The 22,376-nt window shown below is 37.4% G+C and overlaps 1 protein-coding gene across 3 annotated transcripts in view; it reads left to right on the top strand.

Moving 5' to 3' along the window:
- Window positions 1–22,376, top strand: part of WDR48 (WD repeat domain 48) — a 29,428-nt gene that overhangs the window by 146 nt on the left and 6,906 nt on the right. For 2 of the 3 annotated variants that reach the window (XM_010561031.1, XM_010561047.1), the window contains exons 2-14: window positions 7,938–8,078; window positions 8,401–8,479; window positions 8,756–8,838; window positions 8,957–9,086; window positions 12,421–12,509; window positions 13,393–13,494; window positions 13,866–14,090; window positions 15,283–15,357; window positions 15,702–15,804; window positions 16,122–16,219; window positions 18,126–18,233; window positions 18,621–18,717; window positions 19,249–19,344. In XM_010561031.1, coding sequence (XP_010559333.1) covers window positions 7,938–8,078; window positions 8,401–8,479; window positions 8,756–8,838; window positions 8,957–9,086; window positions 12,421–12,509; window positions 13,393–13,494; window positions 13,866–14,090; window positions 15,283–15,357; window positions 15,702–15,804; window positions 16,122–16,219; window positions 18,126–18,233; window positions 18,621–18,717; window positions 19,249–19,344 — 1,426 coding nt within the window. Of the gene's footprint in view, window positions 1–1,697; window positions 1,724–7,937; window positions 8,079–8,400; window positions 8,480–8,755; window positions 8,839–8,956; window positions 9,087–12,420; window positions 12,510–13,392; window positions 13,495–13,865; window positions 14,091–15,282; window positions 15,358–15,701; window positions 15,805–16,121; window positions 16,220–18,125; window positions 18,234–18,620; window positions 18,718–19,248; window positions 19,345–22,376 lie in introns of those variants that run through there. The other variant, XM_010561039.1, reaches the window with a different exon arrangement.

Below are 22,376 nucleotides of genomic sequence, written 5' to 3' on the forward strand. Positions count from 1 at the left end.
CCCCCCCTCGGGGACCCTGCCGCCCCTCGGGGACCCTGCCGGCCGGCCCTGAGGGGCTGTGGCAGCGGCTGCTCTCAGCTGGGGGCGGGGGGGGAAGGGATTTGGGGTTTCCATGGCGACGCAGTCGCCTCCTTCCCTTTCCCAACAGCCCTGAGGCGAAGGGGAGATGCTCCCCCCCACCACCCGCAATGGCGCTCCCCCACCTCCGCTAACGTCCGTGGGGAGGGGGCGAGTCGCTGCCCTCGGCACCGCGGCCTGGCCGGCCGAGGGGGTCGAGGTGCTGGTCGCTGCCGAAGGGGGTCAGGTTCCCCAGAGCGGGGGAGGCAGAGCTGAAACCACCCTGCCAGCCTGCCTTTTCCAGCTCTGGTCAGCGTTTCTTGAAAGAAAGACCGTGGCCTAGGTAGTCTGGTGGGTGTAAACTTCCTCAGCTCACCTGAGAGACCATCAGATCTCGTGGTGTGGGCTGCTAGGTAGCCACGAGTGCACTGTTATAGCCTTGGTGGAGACTGGAATTACTGAAGTGTGTGTGAAAAGTCAATAGTCTCTTACAGTAAAAGTCATGAAAATGATTTTATTATGGTCCTCAACTTTTTCGTTCTTGTTTGTGATACTACCAGCACTTTAAACATTTTTACAGCTTTTGCTATGGAAAAGATTTAATGTTTTATCAATGTGCAAAGCTGCCTACCTCTACTGGCAAGTGCAAGTTTGAGCTGTATCTATCCACTGTGATCAAAAGAAATATTGATTAAGCCTGAAATAGCATCAGGATCCTTCCAAACAGAGCTGCATTTGGTTTTGGAACACATCTTTTGCGTTTTATCACATAGAGGAAATGTGCACTTCTTTACAGCATTTAGTGGTTTTCAGGGTGAAGGTGAACACTCAATCAATACTGTAGAAAGAATTCCTTTGCCCTGCCAAAAAAATTCTCAGACTTTCTTTAAAATACAAAGAAACCAAAATATAATACCCCTTTATTGACTTCATTGCCTGTGCCATAAACAGGTTTTTACAGGTTGCTCTCCTAAGGAAGGGGATTTTATGGTAACTAGATATTTCTTTGATGTAGTCCTATTTCTGTATAAAGTATTATTTCCCTGACAGCAACATGCATCAAAGAGTACATTGTTTCCTTTTTACTACTACATGCATTTTCCAAACATTACTTACCTCAAAAGCTTGTATTTACAGGTGGTTTTGTGCTCTTTTGTGATGTCTTCTTTTCTGCTTTCATTGTGTTACGTAATTTTTTTTTTCACTTCATGTACTGCTACACTGACCTGTGTCTCAGCCAGTACATTGTAAGCCTAGATCTACCGAGAATAGCTTTGGTTGTATTATAAGCATATATAAAGCCTTGAGTAGAAACTAGGTATTTTCTTGTGCTCTTATGATTCCACTTACTTGGTTAGAAACAGGATTTTGTTCGTGTAATGGAATTCTAAGTGGCTGTGGAATCCATCAGCTGCTGATGGAAAGTTGAAACCACTAATGATTTATTTTTCTTCCCAATGGCTGAGCATTTAGGGTGCTGCTACTTCAAGCTTTTGAAAGAGAGAGAGGGCAAGAAATTTCTCCCAAACCTATGAGGCTAGGGGAAGAAGCTTTTAAAAAAATACCTCTCGGGCATGGAGGAACTTGATTTCTTACATGGCAGGAGAGCTGGTTGAAGTTTATGGAAATAGGAACTGTTATTATGTTGGATGCACCTGTTTTACTGGTAAGCAGAACCATCCAAAATAGTCAGTTTAGGGTGCTTCTGCATATAATTGTACATTTATAAGGGTTTAATCAGAATAGATGTTTTAGGCCTCAAAATAAATTCCATCCCTCAAAAAAAGGCAGGAAGTTTAATTACTTAAATGTCAGCCAGGCATTTGAAATGTCCAGCAGCAGGCTATTGGTGTTTCTTAAGCTTAGCTGTGCGTGCCTGAAGGCTGCAATAGTAAGGTTGTCTGATTTGTGAAGGGAATGGAGATGCAGAGGTGTGTCAGACACTGCTGTGTGATGAGAAACAGTTGGCCATATGCTGTAGGTTTCAGATATGTACTGGGAATTAAGTCAAGATGAAGCCACTTTTCAGCAGGTGGCTTAAAGTAGCTGCCCTTGAGGGGCTTCATTGTAACTGCTCTCCCAAACTTGCTGCCTGGCCAGAATAAGTTCACCCCCACTCACAAAAACCTATTGACAGAGCATGGGAATTTTGCTCTAAGTGATCTGGATCAGCATCTTTGTTATGAAATTATTGAATTTGTCTTTAAGTCTTGTACAGAATAAGAAGATCTTTTTGCACTAACTTTGTCATCTTTATGCACTAATACTGCATTATGACATTAAGTAGAAAGTGAAACAAAAAAACCTTTACGTTTAGAAAATATTTCAGCTACTGACTTTCTAATAGTACCATTTATTAAAAGTGCACTAGATATTGTGTGCTGTAACTGATTAGATTTTATAGATATATTTTATATTTTATATATAAGTATATAAATTATATTTATAAATTATTTTTAATATATTATGTAAGCAAACGAATAGCCTGTAAGTTGATTCCATTGTAAAAGGATAAATTTAACTTCTTTAATGCCTTCCGTTACTTTTATTCTATAGAACCTGTAGCGCCTGATTGAAAATTCAAATATCAATATGTTCTTAATTTTAAAACTTATTTTAAGGGATATATCTGCCCTACCAAGACACTAAGGCAATAGATTTTTTTTTTTTTCTTGGTGGTTGACTGCTGCTTCTCTCATTTTTGATGCAATTCATGTCAGTTCTCATGGAATCCTTCCAGTGATTTTGAGAAATAGCAGATTTTTAATTGCTCACAATAGCATTTGTGTCTTTGAATGTTTTCTATACTTACAAACAAGGTATGAGTGCTGTCAGAGCTCACCTGTTCGCTGTTTCCTCCACTGTGATGGTGTGGTGGTATTTTTAAAAGCAGATTCTACCCATCTATTAAGACAAAATCTGTTATAAGACATGTTAATGTAACAAGGGTAACAAGATTTCGGATCAGCTGATACAGTCATCCATAAAGGAAACACACTGTAGATCCTGTAAGAAATTCACTTGGCTTTGTGTGCTGAAATGTATCTGTTGACAGTAGCTTTATCTCTGGAGCTCTTAGTCATTAAAATGATTAGTCTTGAACCATTTAGAGTACTGAATCCCATAAATTCTTTATAATGAGGGTCCATCACCTTGTAATGTTTGTGCACTGCTGCAGTGAAAGATTCTTATTCGTTATGGGAGTTTATAAAAGCTAGAGCAGTATAAATGTAAAAGGCCCTGGTCATTATTAAAATATTTCTTATCCCACAAATCTTGCCGCTCCCAGACCATGATCGCAATAAAATGACTATGATCTATATCATAGTCATTATTATCTTTGTGGTTTGCAAGTGACTTTGTGAATCAGTGCAATGAACAAAGCAGTAATGTGCTCTTGGTCTGCCCTGTTTGAAGTAAATGCCAGTTGGTGCTTAGGATCATAACTTGCTGGTGACCTTCACAGTCCTCTCCAGGCAGAACAGGGTACCTTATCTAGAGCAATAAAGATGTGTATGCTGCGGGTCAGAGTTGAATTTTTTCACAATTTCTTCTCAGCCAAAAGCCTGTTGCTTTTACATTGTTCACATATATGTGTGCACATGCATACTTGAATATATACTATATTTTTGTATTTGTTTGTATATTTAGTATGTTTACCAATAGTTCTTACATTTCTGTGCTCAGTGACACTCAAATTTAAAAAACCCCAAACAAATTAAAAAACACTTTCTGACCTGTTTTCCCCCAAATAAGAATATAATGTAGAACCACATGTGGATTATCAGCAATCTTCCTTCATTCATCTTAATGAACTTTTCAGTGAAGTGAACTTGCCTGCTGTCCGCCACTCTTACACAAGTGTCAAGTCTTTTAAATCAAGTTGCTGTTGCTTTTATTGATCTGTTTTAAGTTCCCTGTGTTAAGAGAGGCATTTCAATACCCTTTCAACAGATTTTGTGGAACTCTTAATTTGTCCCTCTGTGTTAATTTATAATTAATGTATTTGAATACAAGCCTGGATGCTCATACCTCTCTTTCTGAAGGGTTCCATGTGATGCACAGCAAATGTCTTGTGAGGTTATTTTTAGTTCAGCCACATACTCCATGTGTCTTGTTCTAGTTTTTTTAATATATAAGATATTTCTTTCAGTCTCAATGACTGGTTTGCAAGAGTGGACCATTTAACATTTTTTGGTTTGGATGAGAAAGGAAATTTATTAAGTATTTCCATTGTAAGCAACTGACAGTAACTAGCATGTCATTAGGCATCCAATAAGAGTTGGAGGGTCCATTTTTGCACCATAGTCATCATTTTCAATTCATGCTCTCTTCATGAAAAGTGGTGTGTCTTGTCGTTACCTAACTGCTCAAATAGCAGTGTTCATTTGAAATGTTGGTGTATTCAATAAACTGGCTGACCACAAAATCATCTTCTTTCATCTTAATTTTCTCCCCTTGTGCTTTTAGTATTAGAAGTAAAAAAAGAATTTTAAGGAGCACATGGATTAGAATCACCTTTATCATTGAAAAATGGCTGTCGCAGTTTTTTTCCCATGACATGCAGAAAATGATCATTACCTATTCTTTATACAATAGGGATTTCTTTTCCTTCTTACTCTTATATCTTAAATATTTAAGACCGTTTATCAGAAAAGGTATACTATTCCTTTTGTGGATGGAAAATAAAACTTTGTAGAATTATAAGTCTGAAGAGAGACAAGAGTAACTGGTTGAATTCTATGAACAGTAGCAGCCGCTGCTGGGTAATTTTGTAAATGTCAAGCTTTTTTTGTTGTTTTGCCATCTATTTTTCCATCTAAGCTTAAATGTATTTACACACACAAAAAAAAGAAACAGTAAGAAATAAGATTGTAATCTTTTTTTAATTCAGTTGTTTCAGCAGAGTTACTTTGTCAAGTTTCTCACAGGAAGGAAGAAGGATGATGTTATATTTAATGCTGAACTGGCACTGAGATCTAGCATTCACTCTTAGATGTACCACAGACTCATTAACCCTGAAACAATGTAATTCCTCTCTCTGTCTCAGTTCTCTTAAAATATAAACAATACTTGCCAAGAGGTGTTTGACTAAATTCATGTGTGGAAGTTATTAAAAGGAATAAAGGGCAAATTAAATTTGACCTTTATTTGAATATTTCAGTATTGGTGGTAGTGGGAAACGGTTGTCAGTCTTCCCTGGTCATGTCTGAACGATGGAAAAACAGCAACCAGCTGAGCTGACAGCCACAGTTTCAAGACCTTCTAGACAGAAATTTAATAGTTATGCAAATTCCATTATAGAAGGAAGTTAAAATTATTTTACTACATTTAATCTCTATAAGCTTTTTTCACTGCTAGTTTCTGTGTTAAAAACAATATTTAGTTCTTTATTTTAGCAAGAAAATATTTTATCCATTGCATTTTAAGAAATTACAAAACTACTTTAATTCTGTCAAGATTAAAATAGAAATATGACTCTCAATTTTCACAGTCCCATGAAAGGATCAATCATATATCAAAAGTATCTTATTTACTACAGTAAGCCACCATTTGCTTTTTTGCATTTTTAAAATAGTTACTTATGGCTGTTCTTTACTTGAACTCCTGTAAATTAAAAGTAACATTATTATGAGCAAAAAGCTCCTTAAAATGCTTGGGTGACTAACATAGTTTGACAGTCTTATTTATGAGTGGAATAAAGAGCTCTATGTTACACCTGAAAATATAACAAATATGGGAGGTGACTGACAGAAGAGTAACAAATCCAAAAATTGAGGATTTGTCAAAAAATATCCTGCTAGCAGTTTGGAGAAGCAACAGCTGAAAGGCCCCTGCTGATCCTGAGTCTGATACTATATTTCAGGAAGAGATTGTTCTCCCTAATAACTAACATCAAATTTGATCTACTGACCTTTAGGTTTTGAATTCCTTTGTGTCCTATCTGCTCATACTTAGTATTTTTAACTGCATATTTTCATTGGCTTTATTCAAAGAGTTTGAAAGCAGTATGAATTTGATGGCCATCCCTTTGCCTTATGTTTTGTATCATGTTAAACCTTGACTTTGTTTGTAGCATTCTTTTACTCAAATAGTCTGTGTGGGTCTTCTAGCAATGTAGACATGATATGATCAAGCCCCGGTGAGGCGTTTCACATATATCTGGCGCTCTGCATTACACACAAAAAATACTTCAAGTATTTGAAGTGTTTTAACATAACACTGTTATGTGTGGTTGATGGTGTCTTCTCTCAGTAATGTCTCTGAAGCTGTGCGTAGGTGGAGACTTGAGCATGGGTAGCAAGAATATTATGGATGAGTCTGGAATAGGTGAGAGAAACTGAGAGTTTTGGTAATTCGGACACAGTCTGAAATTGGGAGGAAGAGCTGTGACTCTACAAGGACTGTAAGTGGCTAACAAAGACTATGAGCAAGAAGTGCTTTAAGACCATTGGGACATAACATAATAAATGTAGTGAAGGACTTGTGGAATGGTAATGGAGAGTATTAAGGCAGAAGGATTCAGGAGGCTCTTAATTTTGATCCTCCTGTGTTGGTCTATAGAGCTGTTGCAGCTGTTTCTAAAACGGAGAATAGGACTGGATGCGTGCTTTCTAGAAGCATCAGTTCTCTTACTGTGCTGCACTGGGATGGGATAATGCAGTTGAGGTGTTGCCCACATTAACCAAATGGACCTGTCAGTTGTTGAGCTGTAGAATCTGGGATGCTGTAAAATACTTCCTCAATGATAAGGACCACTGAACATTTTGTTTAATTTGTTGGTTTTATTTTGTGTAACTGAGATCTGATGGGGAAAACATTTTCTTTATACTGCTATAATGCAGTTATTGGAGTGAAAAATTGCTTTCAGATCTCTAGCCCAAGACTACTCCTTTGAAAGCGTTTTCAAAACACTGGTACTTATGTATCCCAATGATTCCTGCTGTGGGCAGATTGGATTATACCAAGCCTAAAATTTTACCTTGTTCTTCTGATTATATTTTACAGAATCTGTGCAGAGGCATACCTGGCAGCTTCCTCTCCTTTTCTCTAAGTGTGAGGGCTTTTCTCATAGTAATGCATAAACTCTGTGTAAACCCTGTTATCAGGAGAGATGCAGTACAGTGTGAATGGAGTAGCTCTGAAGAAATTGCAGTGCCTTATAATTCTGTTTACTGAACAGTAATAATGGAGAGTGCTATAGCCTTTGCAGTATGTATCCTTAAATCTGCTTTTACTATTTCTGAACGATACAATGAAATAACCTATACACACAGTACTGTCAAATACAGAAGTAAAGAAACTAAAGGAATCATTTATCTGAAAGAGCAGTAAATATGTGTGCTTCTTATTAGAAAGTAGGTAGCTTTTAAAAAATTGGTTTAAAAATAATAGCGACACCTGAAATAGCTAGAATTTGGACCTGCAGTCTTTCAGTGATTTGTAATCCTTAGTGACCCTATCCTCTCCCTTGTGAGTCTGGGAAATACCGTCATCCCGGCTATAGAAGCTATGAAACCTACTTAGGAAGCGAGACACAAACTTGGTGCGTTCCCTAAGATCACCCAGAATATCTGCGCAGAGCAGCAAATTGAAATAAGGATTCTCTTGGCCTGAGCTTGAGTCGTAATGATTAAATAGTCCTTTGGGCTCCAGTTCTAGCACTGCTGATATCTTCTCTATGATTCTTCCCCATTTTCAGGGGAGGTGAATGACTGAGATGGTGTGGGTAACTCTCAAACTGACAGACTTATTTAATGCTTGTAAAGCTTTTAATATTTTCTACCTGAGAACCTCACAAAGATTAAATTAGATGTTAGGATTTTACGGCCAAATCAATATCTTAATACCATAATTGGATTTTTGTAAATGTGTTTTAGGTCTCCTATGTGATTAGAGATGAAGTGGAGAAGTATAACCGAAACGGGGTAAACGCACTTCAGCTGGATCCAGCACTAAATAGACTCTTCACAGCAGGCCGAGACTCTATTATAAGGATATGGAGTGTCAATCAGCACAAGGTAAGCCATGAGAGGTCTTAACCTACTTTTTTCCAAGTTATCATGCTAGTAAGCTGCCTACAGGTATACATCTGATACTGTTTTAACAGCTGCCAATTATTATGATAGGAAAATCATTTTGGTATTGCTCGTACTGTGATATCTTACATGGCTGTATAGTTCTTTCACAAAAAGATTCTGGAATAGTGACTTCAAGTAACTCTGTATTAGGCAACTTTTGATCCGTTTGAAGGTGGAAGAAAATATCGCAACAGCATCTGATAGTCACAATCTTTTCCATTTGTGATGAGATGTTATAAAATTTTGTTTTTTTAATTTGCAGCAAGACCCTTATATAGCATCTATGGAACATCACACAGATTGGGTAAATGACATTGTGCTCTGCTGCAATGGTAAAACATGTAAGTACTTAATGTTTGAAAACTATAATATTCAGAAATTGTGTATAAGGGTGTATTATCTGCTGCTTTAACTATTTTCCATCTTAGCATGTAAAATTAATTTGTCATGTGTGTTGTAAATTTGAGAAATAGTGTAAGCAGATGTTTTAATGGAAATCTAGATGTGTATGTAAATGATTCTTTTAATCTTTTTGAAAAGCAAGTTGGAGTAGTACAAATACGCTTTAAAGTCATATATAAGCCATTAAAGTTTACTCTTTATTCTTTCCAATTTAGTGATATCTGCTTCTTCAGATACTACTGTTAAAGTGTGGAATGCACATAAGGGATTTTGCATGTCAACACTAAGGACACATAAGGTGAAAAACATTATCTGTAAATACTGTATGTTATCACTGACAGTCTTTTAAATATTAAGATGTAGACTTCAAATGGTTAATGTTGTTCATTCATGTTGTTATATTTACTTTATTGTAGGATTACGTGAAAGCCTTAGCATATGCAAAAGATAAAGAACTGGTAGCATCTGCCGGGCTGGACAGACAGATATTTCTCTGGGATGTAAATACTCTAACAGCACTGACTGCCTCAAATAACACCGTAACAAGTAGGTACCTAGGGAGGGGAGGCAAATGCAATGCATTTTGTTGAGTAGCATAATCTGAGAGATCAATTTAAAACTATAGATACCTGTTTCTGTGTGTACATAAAAAATGTGAAAGAAATTTTGAGGTGGTTTTAGTACGTAATCAGTCCATTTATTGTGTTATATAATAGCTGAAAACCTAGAGCAGCCAACAGTCATGGCATTTAGAATAGGTCTCTGAATATTTTCTCCTGAAATGCAATGTGCTGGTATTCTCTGAAACTTGACAGAGCTTCATCTTGAGAAGCTTTTTGCTCCTCAACTAACCCATTATAGAAATTTTCCCTTGGGTTACTTGTCAGTTCATTTTCTGTGTATTATAATTTGGGTTTGGTTTTTTTGTTTCTATAGATGCTGCAAAAAAATGCAGTACAGCTCCTAAAGCAGAGGACTTGATACATTTATCAAATCTATCTGTCAGAAGAATGAAGTTACTAGATAAATCAGATTCAAACACATGCAGAGTAATACTTAGCACTAATTACATGTAAGGATAGCATATTAGTGAGATTTAACTCACTAGATACTAGAAGGCATGGGGAAACTCCATACTTTCTACTTATCAGGGTTAATCCTTAATGTCATCATCTTTTAGGAAGTGATCTGCCCTGCTTCTCTGTTCCAATAAAGGCATTATAGTAAACTACAAGACCTTTCCCCATAGAGCAATTCCAACACCACTTTCTTAGAATAGTCAGGATAGAGCTGATTAAGTTTCTCTTCTGGGAAGTATGACACCAGTCTTCAAGTTCACTTAGTTGTGATTGCTGGAGTGAATAACGTAAATCTGGGTCATCAGCATCCTAGTTTGTATTGGCTATTTTACGGTATATTTTTTCAGAAAGAGGTCTAGTTTGACCACTGTGTTTTGCTGCTTGTAGGTGGGCTGGAAAAGTAGTGTTCAAAGTGATTGATCTCTTTCATTTTATACTTAATGTTTGATACATGTTTAAACAGTAGCAGAGTCTCAGATGTATGCATTGGGAAAGAACATACCATCTTGCTACACTGCCACGCTTGAATTTTCTAAATAAGACTACTTGCTTCCTCATTCATAGGTTAGGAATGACTCAAGAAAAATCTGCAAAACTAAAATTTGGAATTGGCACAACACAGTTTGAAGAAATTTCAGGAATATGTGATTCTGTAAATGAGGCAGCCATATAGTTGTTTTGGTGTGGGGTTTTTTTAATTACTGTTTTGGCTAATTCTGAAAGGTGTGTTAATTTTTTGGATTTGGTACCTTCTAAAACCAAAGGTGCATCTGGTGGGCAGAACTGTCAGTTTTGCATTGTTCTGTCTACAGGACTTTTTAATTCGAGTATAGCCTTATGCTGGCATGTCCGTAGCCTTCAAAAGAGAGATGGCTTCTAGTGAGCTGTGTTGCACTGCAGAAGAGTATTAAGATGGCACATGACTGCACATAACTAAATAGATTTAGCTTATATTTCCCACAACTTTTCTTTCATTGAAAGTAGAATTATTTTTATCACCAAACTTTGCTGATAACTGTAAGTTATGCTATCTTTTGGTTGAACAGGGAGTTTTTGGAGGAAGAATTTATTTGCTGGCTCACAGGAAAACTCGGTTGGGGGAGTGTGTGTGTGTGAGATTTCTTGAACACTGCAACAGTGATGCAGAACCTAAATGATTCAAGTGAATCATAAATGGGAGACAGGGAGTACTGAGGAGAGCTGATGCTTGTTTTGAGCCCAAGGTCAAATGGAAGTGGAGACATTACCTCTAAGATGACAGAAATAAATTTGCATTTCTAGAGTTAGAACAGTAATGCTTCGTAAGGGGGAGAAAGAGGAAGTGGGGGAGCTGTTTTTGTTTCTTTCTAGTGCTCCCAACTAACAGTGTTTCTGTTGGGAAGAACACGGTGTATGTCCTTAAAGAAGCTGGTTTTCTTCAGTCCTTTCAAACAATATCGATTTTTTCAGAGTGCAAATGAAAATTGTTCTTGTGCATTAATTTTGTATCTGATTACAGGGAAGCAATGTACACATGCCAGCATTAAAAGGAAGCCTATTTTTAAAGAGTCAGTCAGCATAGCCATAATTTAAATTAAGTGGAGAGATTTTGGTTTTATGAGGTAGGCCCTTCCAGAAGAGGGTGGAGTCGAGCTTTGCTTTTGTTCTGGCAAAAATTTTGCTTCCGTACACTTAAGATTCACTCTTCTATTCCTGATGTCCAGCTTGTGATAACTCTGTACATTATCCTTTCATAAATTATTATGGTTGTTGAACAGTGTGCTAATCTTCAAGAGTTTTCAATTCTGCTTTTTGCCTTCAGCTATTGTCTGGGGACAGTGGAAGACTGTAACTTTATTTTGGCTACAAATAATAGATTTCATTTGAAAGTTTACATTTGGATAGCCATAGCTAGTAGTTAAGAGGACCCTGAAGTCAAGCTGCATAACTCTTCCACTGTGACAAAATGTTTATGATATTGGGTCACAAATACTGTGTTAGAAACTTATTTCCATAATATACATAAAGCATTATATAAAGTTTCACATTTTTGCTAGCAACACAGTTTGTTGCTGTTCTCAGCCTTTCTGGCATACGGGTCGTATGGTTTTGAGGCTTGATGAAATGCCTGATGGTATTCTCTGAATAGATGATTTTCATTTGCTTTGTCTGTGCTTTTCCCATTTGAGGAATTGGTACTTTAATCTGTCCAAAAGTAGGTTAGGCTAGATGGTACAGAATTCCTCAACTCTTACGCTAGTTGTGATGCTAGGAGTTGCCATATGGTTTTCACAAACACAGAGGTAGCATCCATGCTCAAGTAACACACTTCAGCACTGCAGTGTAACTTCAGTAATACATCTCTGCTGAACTAAGAGAAGAGCCTTTAAGATATAATGTAGAATTTTACTGCTGCTTAGCTTGGAAAAAAAATCTCTGTACTTAAATCCAAATGCTGTGTATTCTAAGATCACATAGAAGTATCATTCTCTAATAAAGTAGTTGAGAAGAGCGAGAGTACCTTGATGGTTCTGGCACTGAATTGTGGTGTCAAAAGGGCACCAGGACTGTAATGACCATAAGTCTGAAGGGTTACCTTGTTTTTATGCAGCAGTAGATTAAGAATTGGGATGGGTTTTTCCTAGCAATATGCTGGCTATAGTCTTTTTTTTTTTTAAACAACTCTATATATGGGGTAGAGTGGCACTATTTTCATGGATGAAAGGGTATTAAAATACCCTAAAATACCATTTTTGAGTGAATAAGTATGTTTCTCAAAAGACATCATTAAAATTGAAAATGTAAATTTTATTTTGAAATAGCTTCTTCCCTGAGTGGGAACAAAGACTCTATCTACAGCCTTGCAATGAATCAAATGGGAACAGTTATTGTATCAGGGTCCACTGAAAAGGTAAGCAAAAATCTGGTAAGGCTCATTCCACTTCAGTTCCAAGTTTAGTATAAAGAGACAATTTTATTGATTTTTCAATGTCATGTCTGTACCAGCTTTTGTGTTTTTAATAGCGAGTGTAGACACTGTGGGAGCATAAGTGTAGGATCCAAATACCTGCCTCAATCTGAAGATGTGTATATATCCATATAGCTTTAATACACAGAAGAGACAATCAGATCATGTGTAACCCTCTCTCTATCAGAGATCATTACAATTCACCACAAGAGCTCTGGTTTTGGGGGCACATTACTCAGGTGATTATAAAAACTGAAGCAGTTGCCACAGGTAAGAAAAGTGGTGCCAGCAATTTTGTAAGACCCCTGCAGGAGGTGGGAAATGAAGTGAGGTAATGAAGTTCAAGTGTTCCCAAGAGAGAGCCCATGCTCTTTGTTGTAAAGGAAGGTGAAACACCCTAAAGTCCCCTGCAAGTTGTTTTTTTACGTCAACTAACCTTGAGAGAATTTTACTTCCAAGTCAGTATAAAAATGAAAATAGGATACACCAGTGAAGCATCTGAGAGAATTCTCAGAATCTTTTTTTTTTTTTACCCACACCACACTATCCTGTTTCCAGTCACTTCCATTCTTTAATTTTTTAAGAAGACACAAAAAGCCAGAACAAATGAAATTAAAATCAAGCAAAGAAAATCACATCTGATTATTAGAGGTGCATAAGATCTAGTTATGTCTATCTTGTTCTAATGAAGTATGTTTTTGGCTATGGATGTCTGCCTGTTTGGAATAAGGGTCAGTTTATTTGGAAAGGCTTAATTTTCTATAGAGAAAATGCACTGGTGGGAAGAATCTTGTTAATGCCAGTTATCCAATGTCTATTTGTGTAGGTTCTAAGGGTGTGGGATCCGAGAACTTGTGCAAAACTAATGAAACTCAAAGGGCACACGGACAATGTAAAAGCTTTGTTGTTGAACAGAGATGGCACCCAGGTATGTGCTTTAACTTGAGACAAAGGCATTTTACAGAATGCAGAAATGTTATTAGTCTTTTTCAATATAATTATTTTATGTCATAGATTATAGAAGGTATCTTAACAAATATTTTACAGATATTTAGTGTTTAAGGGAGGGAGGCTGGTGGGTGAAAGCTCTGTTTTATTACATGTCCATCTAGGTGTGGAGGGGGTGGCTTACATAAAATGTCTGGAAATTGTGACTAGAGTTGTTAACTGCCAGGCTTTGTTTAGCACCATCTTAATGGAAAAATATAACCATAAGAATTATGAAAGCTCTTTATGGAAAAAAATATTTTTAAAAGATTTAAATACCTGCTTGATTTAAGTATGATGGTTGTTGCTCAGTGTCTTTCAGGCAGCTCTGATGGGACTATCCGCCTGTGGTCCCTTGGGCAGCAGAGATGTATAGCCACATATCGAGTCCATGATGAAGGTGTTTGGGCTCTGCAGGTCAATGAAGCCTTCACTCATGTTTATTCAGGAGGAAGAGACAGGAAGATTTATTGTACAGATTTACGAAATCCTGATATCCGTGTACTTATCTGTGAAGAAAAGGCACCAGTTCTTAAGGTAATTGAGTGTAATTCAGAGAATCAGAGCATGGCTGAGGTTGGAAGTGACCTCTGGAGGTCATCTGGTCCACCCCCCCGCTCAAGCAGGGCCACCTACAGCTGATTGCCCAGGACCGTGTCCAGATGGCTTTTGAATATCCTAATGGAGGCTTCGCAACTTCTCTGGGCAACCTGTTCCAGTGCTCAGTCACCCTCACAGTATAAACGTGTAATTGTATTGCATGTTGTCTAATAAAATAGTGGTTTGAGGTAGAAGTTGATAGAAGAATGTGTATTGGGTAACAAGTGTTTACTATACCACATCTTCAGTGTATTGACTTTGTCTCCTAAATAACATCTGAAACTTCATTGTCTGAAGAGATAAATGCCTGGCAGCTACTTAAAATATGCAAATTCAAATATTACTGAAATTGAATATGCTTCAGACATGAAAAGTTGTTTTTACCAGACTCTAGTACAGTCTTAAGAAACTGAGCTGGCATTGCCAAGGCTTTAGACATAAATGGATGTTTTTAGCAGCAATGTGTATGCACAGGACTGTGTTAGAATATGTTGCATACTCATGGGAACCAGGACTAAAATTTATTGATGGTTTTTTGAACACCTAAACATGATGCTTTCTTAACTGGAGAAAACTGCATGCACAAGTTTGAGTCTTTCAAAGAGACTGCTTTGGGGATTTTTTTTGCCGTCTGTAACTCTAGATGGTATGGCCTTGGAACACATAGGTGTATAAGGAGTGTGTGATTGAAACAGATACCAGTATATAAGCAATCTGGCTTTCCTTGTGGCTGAACTCTGGCTTAGTATGTTCAGATAATATCCTGGATATATTAATGTAGTTTTAAAAAAGTCAGAATCTGAGAAATTTCAGTTCAAAATGGAAAATGAAAGCTATGGTCAGCTGTACAAACATCAGAAGGGGTCTCTAATATCTTAGCTACAGTGATTCATTATCATCCAAGAAGTGTAACAGCAGAGCCAAATGTATAAAGTTATGCTTTTTAATTAGTACAGAACTTCCTTTGTTCTCTTTTTAAACATGTGAAGTATCTGAATGCAAAGTAATTCAGAAAATATTGTACTTTGAGAAACATCCAAGTATGGAAGCAGGTCTACACAGAGCAAATATTGAGCAAAGGAAAATTAAGTTAAGCACGCCTAAAAGTACCTGTGGTTTCATTTTTTAGATGGAACTTGACAGATCAGCTGATCCTCCTCCAGCACTTTGGGTTGCAACAACCAAATCCTCTGTGAATAAATGGGTAAGTGATACATCTTACACACTGTGAATTCAATTAAAAGGTCATAGGATTTGCAGTCTTGGTTTGGGAGCTGTTGGACTGTTGCTTGCAATTTGACTGTGACTTGCTATGATCTGTAAGCTTTCTTTAAAAAAAATCATGAAATGCTAATATTGAAATTGATCAAAAGACATTAAGCTTTTAATTACTTTGCTATCTATTTATGCTGCTTCTGGAAATAAATTATCTTACTCGGAACTGGACAGTTAACATCTAAATAGCAGCATAAACTGGCAGTTGTTACAGGTGAAAAGCAAAGTTTATAAATTATTATGAATGTGTCATTATTTTGTTTCTTTCTTTAGACTTTGAAGGGAATTCATAATTTTAGAGCATCTGGAGATTATGATAATGATTGTACCAATCCCATACCACCCCTGTGTACACAGCCTGACCAGGTTATAAAAGGTAAACAGCTGTTTTCCAGAGTACCTTATAAAATCTGTTATTATTAGCAGAAAAGGTAGATCTTTAAGACTGGCTCAAGTTTTTAGGTACTTGATATTAGGATTTCAACCAAAACAAAGACAACGTGTTTATCATCTATCTAGTGTTAGTTACAGTTAAAATAGTGTTTAAACCTTGGTGCTATCCAAGCATTACGTAAAACAGTGAAACCAAAGAACAGTCACATATGTCGTGTTATACAGTTTAATGTAATGTTAGGAAAAAAAAAGAAAAAAAAAAAATCACTGTAGTGACCTTAATTCTTGTTTGTTTGCTAGGGGGTGCTAGTATTATTCAGTGCCACATTCTTAACGACAAGAGACACATATTAACCAAAGACACAAATAATAATGTGGCATACTGGGATGTCTTGAAGGTAAGTATATAATTTTGGATTAAGCGTCTACTGTTGGATGATTAATTATTTTGTACATTTTTATATATATATTTTTTTTTTTAGTACATGAGGTTCCTATAGTAGAAAGCAAGTTATCTTTCTGTCGGAAGACATAATGCAAAGATTGCTTTCTGAAAGGGGAGGGGGCATTTCTGAGCTTTTCTGCATATTTGCCTGACATGAGGCTGACAGATATGTTCATTCACATGAATTCAGTGAAGTATCAACATCTTCATTCACCTGAAATTCAGACCCTTGAATTCTTTCCTGGAAATAGTAATGTTTGTTTTGGTTGGGTTTTGTTTCAAAGAGGGCTTGTAGAGGTCCATGGGCATGTCTGCCCAATGCAGTATGGAATAGCATAAGAAAGCTTAGCCTGCAAAAGGGAAGCCTGTGCTTCAGGTCCTGCTACAAACCCACAGATCCCAAGCAAGTGTGCTGACTAGTAGTCTGTGGATTATTCTGGGAGCGTGAACTTGCCATGTCCGTTGTTAGTTGGCAAGATAGCAGCCAGGAAGGCGGAACTGGAAGGAAAGTTAGCAGATGGAAGCATGGCTCCTGCCTAGTGTTACTTGCTCCTGTGAGAGGAGAGACACTTGGCATGGCATTTCTTTATCTTGCTTTACCCAATGTTTGGTCAGAGGAGAGGGAAAAGAGTGCAAAGAGAAAGAACTGGAATGTCAGATCAGTGAAATGGTCAGCAATTTCTTCTCTTGCAAAACCCTGTTTGAAATTCTAAATCTTTTTGTCATGTTGAACTATGCAGTGCTCCAGCCAAGACTCAGTAATGAAGGAAAGCTTGCTCAACTAACTTACTGAGTTGCTGACTGAAGTGAGAAAGAAGGGAATTAAGTTGGAGAATGTAGATTTGTACTAAAAATTATCTAAATTACTTTTGTGGAAAAGTGAATAGCTTTTCTTTAAGTTTACAGTTGGTATGTATTTAAGTACAATGTTGTATCTCAGGACCAAAGTCAAATGCTAATGTTAATTTGTACCTTCAATTCTTTTTCTCTTTTGTTAGTAAGGGTTTCAGAAACATCTCTTAGATATGTTTAAATACATATTCACTTTAGAGATGGGGTTGCTTGCCAGGTCAAAGTGTCATCTTATGAGTAGGATCACTGGACTCTAAGGCTGAGACTCTTTATTGAGGATACTGGAAGAAAAGAGAGAGATTTTCTTACCTGTGACTACACCCTTCAGTCTTTGCTTCCTGTAACTTTTCCTGGATTTTGAGGAAATAAGTCTTGCAAGGTTACAATCCTTAAGAGTTTGCTTAAAGCATGTGTTTCAGGTTTCAGGATGACTGCAAGTGGATTACAAGAATTTGGATGTTAACAGACTTACTTGAGGAACTTCAAAAATAAAAGTATAAAATAAAACAGATAGGTAAACTAAAACAGGAAAAAAGAATCTGCACACAAATTCATTCACTGCTGTTCCCGTTGCAGTAGTTGAGCTGAATTTGTTGCTAGATTTGCAACCAATATTGGTGTTTGATGGAGAGTTGTACTGAAATATTGATACTGATGTGGAGGAGAATGACAGAGGATGCTAGAAGACAGCTTTCTACTCGGTGATAGGGAAAATGTTTTTTGTTAATGTGAAGTAGTACTTCCATACCTCTCCACTGGCTTGATGCCACTACCTCAGAAATAAATAATAAATAAAAAAACAAAATTAATTAGCAGATTAACTGTTGTTCCATTTTTTGAGCAAAATTTGAACCTTTAACTTGTGTGTTTCTGGACTACAGTACTCATGGACAGATGGTAAGTCATAATCATTCCAAATGTATATAAAAGTCACGTAAAAGATTTGAGGTGTTGATATGACTCAATACTCAGAATTTAAAAACTTGTGTATTTCTTTTGGTGTACAGGCATGTAAAGTTGAAGACCTTGGGAAAGTAGATTTTGAAGAGGAAATTAAGAAGAGATTTAAAATGGTGTATGTGCCAAACTGGTTCTCAGTAGACTTGAAAACTGGGGTGAGATACAACTCCTAAATCTGTTGTTTTAATGTCATGTTTCTTATACTGTTTGTTCACAAAGGTTTTACTGTGTTACAAGTTTTGAAGCACAATCATCATTTATCTGATGGGTTAGATTTATTTTGAAGCAAACCAGCAAATTTTACCTCCGTTCTTAATAATCTGAAGAACAGATTTTTATTTTTATTTTCTCATGTTATGGTCAGTTTAAATCCATCAATACCAGTTATGAATTAATACAGTTTGGTAAACAATGTGTGCTATCATGCATTTAGAAATTCTTTGTTTTGTGTTCCCAGCTAAGTATGAACAAAATAAATTTATAGACTTGTTTAATACAAAACAACTATTGCATTCCTCTTCCTGATGGTCTTTTTCCAACAGATGTTGACAATTACTTTGGATGAAAGTGACTGCTTTGCAGCGTGGGTTTCAGCAAAGGATGCTGGATTTAGCAGTCCAGATGGTTCTGATCCAAAATGTAAGTTTTAACTAGTATTAGTGTTTTATTGAGACAAAAAAGCAGAATAAATTCCAGTGTTTATGTTTCAAAGTATTCCAGTGCCACACATGTCAGCAGCTGGTTGGATTTTAGGGCTTCTTTTCTTGAGACTAAATTCTGCAGAGAATTCTCCAATGAGAATGCTTCTTTTTTTTTTTTTTTTCCGAAACATTTCAATCATGTTCAGGTCTTCTATTTAAATCGGTTTTAAACCTTCAAGAAGCAAAAGGGGCAAAGTAATATTCCTAAACTTGGAACTGTTGCCTAATCTAGAGAATGGTAAAGCATGTGAGTGATCCAACAGCAGTGCTTCTAAAATCAGCTTTTTCTGAAAGATGGTAATATATAGCTCTGAGATTGTGATAAGCAGATTTCTGTGCCCATAAATAGTTTGTTTTGGGAGCAGAACTACTCAAACTTGGGAAGGTTTTCAGCTATGAATCAAATGTAGAAAATTATGATGCCAACACTTTTTTGTAACTGAAGTTCTACCTCGCTATGTCTTGACAGTAAATCTTGGAGGGCTTCTGCTACAAGCACTTCTGGAGTATTGGCCTAGAACACATATCAATCCAATGGACGAAGAAGAAAATGAAATGAATCATGGTTAGTATTTTAATATTTTCATTTTTTAGGATTTGTTCATACATTCTGTTTGTTTATATTTCTGTTTCTTTAACAGATACAACTTGACTTGCTGTCTTATAGCTGTCTCTGCATGCATTATAAACTAATGGTTTTTAATCCTTTTAAATTTGCTTTACACCAGAATTTGCTGAGTGGCTTTCTTCTGAAAGATCAGCAAGAATCTTAAGAACTCTAGTCTGTAAAAAAAGTAGGTGAATAGATGATTCTGAAGTTACAGAAATGTGGTGCCTTGCTGAAAAACAATTACTGGCAAAACTAAGGCTTGACTTAGAAAAGAAACAGCCTAGATAATGACAGCAAAGAACAATAGTTCAGTTATTCAACATTAGCCAGTATTCTCTTGACATCTTGCTTCTAGGTATGATGAACAATATAAAATAAAGATCTATTGGAAAAAAATACATTCAGTAGATATTAGAATAATACGTGGGGTAGGTCTGTACAAAACCACCTTAAAGAGTGGTGGTTTAAGGTAAAAATGCTAAGTCTAATCAGGCATGAGATAAAAAGCACAGCTATGTAAAATGTAAGATAGTGGCTGAATTTGGCAGAATAAAAGAGACTGTATAATTCCTAAGTTTGAAATTAATTCAACCCTATGCTGGTTTTGGCAGAGTTGACTGAAAAGTCTTGTCTTTGGCTATTAAGAAATTACTTTCTACAGATAATGCAATTAAGAAAACTGTAAGTTCAGCAATATCTTGCCATTTTGTGACAGATTGTGCCAAGAGTTAGCTACTCTCTTCTTTCAAAAATTATCTTCATGGAGGGTTGCAGCACTTCACAGGCTCTTCTGGATAAAGTTGCTGATTCTCATGCTTTTGCATATTGGCAGTCTACAGCTTGAGAGCCAGACAATATATGAAAAGTATAGCTCGCAGGCCTTTGTATTGTTGCAACACTGATGGTGCGCTATTTCTGTGAATAGTTGTGGATTAGTGGAATGTTTAGAATATTCGCCACAGAATCAGTCTTCATTTTCCCTTCCAAAAGTAACAATTAAGAAACTGACACTGAACAGTGACTTAAGAAGATAAAGTGTACCTCTTGGACACTGAAATTTGTGTACAGAGACCAGAACTTAAATATGCATATATAGAATCATAGAATCATTTAGGTTGGAAAAGGCCTTTAAGATCATCGAGTCCAGCCATCAACCATGCCCACTAAACCATGTTCTGAAGTGCCTTGTCTATGTGCTTTTTGAATCCCTCCAGGGATGGTGACTCCACCACTTCCCTGGGAAGCCTGTTCCAATGCCTGACAACCCTTTCAGTAAAGAAATTTTTCCTAATATTCAATCCAAACCTCCCCTGGCGCAACTTGAGGCCATCTTCTCTTGTCCTATTGCTTGTTACTTGGGAGAAGAGACTGACCCCCACCTCACTACACCCTCCTTTCAGGTAGCTGTAGAGAGCGATCAGGTCTCCCCTCAGCCTGCTTTTCTCCCGGCTAAACAACCCCAGTTCCCTCAGCCACTCCTCATAAGACTTGTGCTCCAGGCCCCTCACCAGCTTGGTTGCCCTTCTCTGGACACACTCCAGCACCTCCATATCTTTCCTGTAGCGAGGGGCCCAAAACTGAACACAGGACTCGAGGTGCGGCCTCACCAGTGCCGAGTACAGGGGGACAACCACTTCCCTAGTCCTTCTGGCCACACTGTTTCTGACATAAGCCAGGATGCTGTTGGCCTTCTTGGCCACCTGGGCACAACACTGGTCATGTTCAGCCGGCTGTCAACCAGCACCCCCAGGTTCTTTTCTTCTAGGCAGCTTTCCAGCCACTCTTCCCCAAGCCTGTAGCACTGCATGGGGTTGTTGTGACCCAAGTGCAGGACCTGGCGCTTGGCCTTGTTGAACTTCATACCATTGGCCTCAGCCCATCGATCCAGCCTGTCCAGATCCCTCTGTAGAGCCTTCCTACCCTCCAGCAGATCAACCCTCCCTCCCAACTTGGTGTCATCTGCAAACTTACTGAGGGTGTACTCGATCCCCTCATCCAGATCGTTAATAAAGATATTAAACAGAACCGGCCCCAATACTGAGCCCTGGGGAACACCACTGGTGACCCGCTGCCAACTGGATTTAACTCCATTCACCACAACCCTCTGGGCTCATCCAGCCAGCCAGTTTTTTACCCAGCAAAAAGTACACTTGTCTAAGCCATATGTGCAGTATTCTTCCTCTCAATTGTTAACAGAAGTGTTATGAAGAAATCTTTCAAACTGGAAGATTTTTCTTGCTCTAACTTCAGTATCATATTCATCCCATCTTAGCAGAGAATAGATTTTCTTTTTTGGTTTCTTTGCTTGATAGGACTTTTGACCTTTCTTATGTTGCTTGAATTCAACATCATGTTCAAATACAGTAATTAGATGCTGCAGTGTAATCGAGATGATCTTTCTCAAGTGAAAGGCAGGCATCTAAATACTTCTATATTGTGTTTCAAGATACCTGACTGACTGCAAGCTGCACTGTTCAAGAGGTGCATAAATAATGCTGGTTTTTCTTTAATCTTATCCTATCCATCTGATGTGGAATCAGGTTCTTCAGTGTTTGAAGACCATACTGCTATAACTAGCTAAAAATAAATCTAATTTAGAATGCAGTAATTTCAAGAAAATGTGAGTCTGAGCTTTACTAATACACTATTTTAACGTCTGGCAAATCCAGGTAGAAGAGCAAAGCTAACATCCCTCAGAGTTCTGTACTGTCAGTGTAGAGGGGGAAAAATAGTCTTGTCTCAGCAGAATCTCTGTAGTTGATTTCTACTATTAGTATTGTTAAGTTTGACAAATCCTCGGAATACTGTTAAGGAACTGGAGAAAACTAGTAATCAGGTTTTGGTTCATGAGCTCTATTTCCCTTTTCTCAGAGGCTTTTGAAATAGGCCTTCCACAAGCTTGTATTGATCTAGTTGCTCTGTAGTGTTCCTTTTTATATACTTGCTATGTGTTGGAAGTAGGGATTTTCTTGGGTTTTATGAAGCTT

This window comes from Haliaeetus leucocephalus, unplaced genomic scaffold (assembly GCF_000737465.1).
Source record: "Haliaeetus leucocephalus isolate CR32 unplaced genomic scaffold, Haliaeetus_leucocephalus-4.0 Scaffold0, whole genome shotgun sequence".
Lineage (NCBI taxonomy): Eukaryota > Metazoa > Chordata > Aves > Accipitriformes > Accipitridae > Haliaeetus > Haliaeetus leucocephalus.